This window comes from Glycine soja, chromosome 5, assembly GCF_004193775.1.
Source record: "Glycine soja cultivar W05 chromosome 5, ASM419377v2, whole genome shotgun sequence".
NCBI classification, from domain to species: Eukaryota; Viridiplantae; Streptophyta; class Magnoliopsida; order Fabales; family Fabaceae; genus Glycine; species Glycine soja.
Genome location: NC_041006.1, coordinates 31879431 through 31883491, shown reverse-complemented (window position 1 = coordinate 31883491; position 4061 = coordinate 31879431). Strand labels below are relative to the sequence as shown.

At 35.6% G+C, this 4061-nt stretch overlaps 1 protein-coding gene across 1 annotated transcript; it reads left to right on the top strand.

Annotated features, from left to right (window-relative positions):
• The first annotated feature begins 1046 nt into the window (after positions 1-1046).
• LOC114412534 (NAC domain-containing protein 71-like) lies at positions 1047-3757 on the top strand. The gene is made up of 4 exons (XM_028376463.1): positions 1047-1813; positions 2166-2449; positions 2648-2962; positions 3058-3757. The coding sequence occupies exons 1-4, from the start codon at positions 1657-1659 to the stop codon at positions 3337-3339; spliced, it is 1038 nt and encodes a 345-aa protein (XP_028232264.1). The 5' UTR covers positions 1047-1656; the 3' UTR covers positions 3340-3757.
• The last annotated feature ends 304 nt before the right edge of the window (positions 3758-4061 follow it).

Genomic DNA, 4061 nt, shown 5'->3' with positions numbered 1-4061 from the left:
TTTAATAATGTAACAACATGAAATTATAATTAGTAATTTAGGAGAATTAGTTAGCTTAAGCCTTTGTTTGTTTCATTGTTACAAAATTACTTTTTCCACTTTCTAATAAAAAAAACACATTTTAAAGCAAATCTTTTCTAAACTTTTAAAAAATTAATTTTAAGCCTTTTGTTTGTTTCATTGTTACAAAATTAATTTTTACACTTTCTAATAAAAATCACATATTTTAAAGCAAATCTTTTCTAAACTTTTAAAAAATTAATTTTATTTAATTTACTCCAATGGTAAATAAAAATAGGCACTAACACTAAGGTTCGCACTGTTATCACTTTAATACAGGTGATTGCTTTTAACCTTTTGATTTCCTTTCAAAACACTATCAAATTACGCAAAATATAGCGTTATCAGCACCACATTAAGCATACTTTTATATATGTTTCTGTAGAAAAAAAGAAGCAGAGATTCAAACAGAGAGAGAATGTTTATAAGTCCCAAAAAGAGAGGGAGAAATTCTCCCAGGAGTGTGGCTTTTAAGACTCCTGGATAATAATTTTGTACTTTCAAGTTTCAACATTTTCGTTGTGCTTAAACGGGTCAATGTTGAATATACTCACTAATCAAGATACTTTGAATATTGAAACGCACTTTGATGAAATTAGAGGCACACCCCTCTGCTTTTGCTACTGATTAAGCCAAGCTAAATCATTACATTACATTGCTTGGTGTTGAAATTGAAATCCATTCTTCTTCAACTAAGATATAAAGGAATGAATACTAGTAAGTTCTTGGGAAGGACCCAAAACCCATTGAAATGGAAGCCATAAAATAACGGTAAATTAATTGAATTGGCGGGAAGTAAACTATAGTTTGTAGTGTGAATGTGAACCTGGTTAGAGTGGTGGGCCACTTTGCTTTGGAATTTTGGGTGCACTTGAGACAAGTAATCTCATTCTCAAACTTTCGGTGTGCTAAATTTTGGACTTTTGGTTCCCTTCTCAAATGCTATAAATAGCACACCATTAGTGACTTATGCTTTTACTCTACCTTCTCTCATCATCCTCATCTCAAAGAACAAATAACATATCCATTACCACTTTGTCTTAGTGCATCACCTCACATCACATCTCACCCAATGTCAGTGTTGTTCTGAACTTGCTCATTCTAAAATTTGGGCTTTGATTAGCTTACCCTTTTGGAAACTTGTGACAAAGTTCTCATTTTTTCTTTGCAAACTTAATTGGGCTCAAAAGTAGTTTGAGTCACAGTTATTTTAACATCTTGGTACTACTTAGTTAATTTCATTCTTTTTGTTCCACCTTTTTCAAGGTTTTGAAACGAAAGGGTGGTGGTGGGGTTTGGAGGGGGATAGGTGCCATAAGAGATTTCTAAATTTCTTCAAGACGATGGTCTTTGCATTCAATGGGTGCACCCTGTGGAAGTGTCACTTGACATTTGGCAAAAAATCTATTTTAGACAAAAGCTTCTATTTCTGGATCTTTCAGATCTTTAATAGATATAGTCTTGGCACTTAGCAATAATTATTATATCCTAATCCTTCCAAAATATCCTGGAAACTACTTTCTTTTGTTCTCTTGCTATATAGCTTTGGTTACTTTTTCTTCATCATCTTCACAAATTTTTTGTGACTCTTTTAATATGGGAGGGGCAACACTACCACCAGGATTTCGTTTCCACCCAACTGATGAAGAATTAGTGGGATACTACCTTAAGAGAAAAGTGGAGGGGCTTGAAATTGAGCTTGAAGTTATCCCCGTGATTGATTTTTACAAATTTGATCCGTGGGAATTGCCGGGTAATCTTCAATTTTTTCACATTTTTGGTCATTTCATTTTGCACCCTTTATGTGTAGACACGTAAAAAGGAAGCCTTTCTGATGCAAGGTTTAGCATAGTGAATGGACCAGACCAGTGTGAAATGCAACTTTATGAATGCTAGAAAGAAAGCAGTGTGTTACTGTTTTGTCTATTTTTCTTTTCTTCACTTTTTCTTTAGCGGTTAATCATTCTGAGCTGTAAAAGCCGATTCAATAGGATTTCTTTGGCAAAAAAAAACAAAACGCAATGGTTTATTTTATTTATTTGTTGCATTTTTTTTTTCTCATAAGGAAAATCTGAGAAGCCTAATTCATGAGGTGTGAAATGCAGAGAAGTCTTTCCTTCCAAAACGGGATTTGGAATGGTTTTTCTTCTGTCCAAGGGATCGCAAGTACCCAAATGGATCAAGAACAAATAGAGCCACCAAAGCTGGGTATTGGAAAGCCACTGGTAAAGACAGAAAGGTGGTGTGCCAGTCTAATCCATCCACTGTAGGGTACCGCAAGACCCTGGTTTTCTACCTTGGTAGGGCACCTATGGGGGATAGAACTGATTGGGTCATGCACGAATATCGCCTCTGCGATGATCTTGGCCAAGCCACACCATGTTTCCAGGTACTACTTACATTTAAGCACGAGTTAAAATCAACTTATGCACTTTAACTTTTATAGAAACTCTCCTCTTTGAATTAATATTGAGGTGTGTAAGTTGATTTTAACTTACTAAAGAAATTTGATTCATTTTTGCTTAGTTGGACTTAATTTGAGGGTAACACTAAAAGACTCAAGTTGGTTTGTTTGTGTTCATTGTAGGGTGGTTTTGCTCTGTGCCGGGTTATTAAGAAGAATGTGAAGGCAAGTGTATCACAGGGAGAACACAAGGGCAAAAGGGCTGGAAGCAGTTCCATCAATGGGAGTGACACCTCAGTGAAATTCTCTAGTGAGCCATTCAGCAACTCTGGTGATGCTTCCTCTCAAGCAAGTCACCTGAATAAAGAGAGCCGTTATTCAAGCCCTATAACTTCTCCGTACAATGTGGCTCCAATGGGAGAGTACAACCAAGCTTCTGTGGAAACCAATCCTTCAAACTTCTGGATCTCTCCTGATATGATTCTTGATTCTTCAAAGGTATATATATGTACGAAGAAAGAATGGAAAATGAGGTTGAATAGAATAGGTAACTTTTGGAGAAGTTACTGACATTTTTCCCTCACTAACTGCAGGACTACCCTCCATTGCAAAATGCGGTGGCTGAATGTTTTCCACGGTATGACTTACCAAGTGTGATGGCACCATGGCAATCTTTGGAGCATCCAGAAACTTCATCTAGTTTGTCCTACTCAAATTTCAATGTGGAAGTTGATTTTGCTGATAGTCTCAGTCAAATTGGCTGCATGTCACCATACTCTAGACAATGGAATTCCATGGACTTTTATGGAAATGGGAATGTTCCTTATGATGGTTATGATCAAACTAATTCAATCTCATATCCTGAACTCTTTTAAAATCTGAAAACAAAAGACTGATCATTCTCTCACTTTTCTTGCAATGCACGGTGTTAAACTGCGATCAAGGTCTAATTTGAAATAAAAAAAGTGGAGACGAGAGGTGTTGATCTTTGGGGACTAGTTATCTATAGTTTCACTTGGTGTGGCTTTATTAGGAATCTCCAAGACAACGCCTTTTAATGTATGTCTTGGAGTGCTAAACAATGAGTAGAATCACCTTGCCGTGTAGCAGACAGAAATGATTTTCTGCTTGAAGTGCTTTTGATTATGTTTATCGTTTATGCTGTTATGTTGAATGTCCAGGCAACATCACTTTTATCCATATTGCCATATTGCCGGAGTTGGTTTACATTCAGCCATCTGTATGTGTGGTTGTATAAAATAAGGTTATATTAATGGAGCAAAACTTTATAAAGCCTCAAACTCCTTATCCCCCTACTATCTAGTGCTTTATGGTTTTGGGTTCACACAGGGTTTCCTTGCCTTTTCTGTTTCATATATATATTCAACAAGAATTTTTTCTTTTCTCTAATGCTTGTCTTATGGATTCTATTAGTCACATTGCTCTATATCAAAATTTAATGCAGTAAGATTACAGGATTAAGGAACTTTTGTATCCCAATCAAACAATGGTAAAGATGCTTAATTTTGAAAATCTGAAAGTAGAAGACAAAACTAAAAGGAATTAGATTATGCATGTGAATAACAGTACTTTGTTT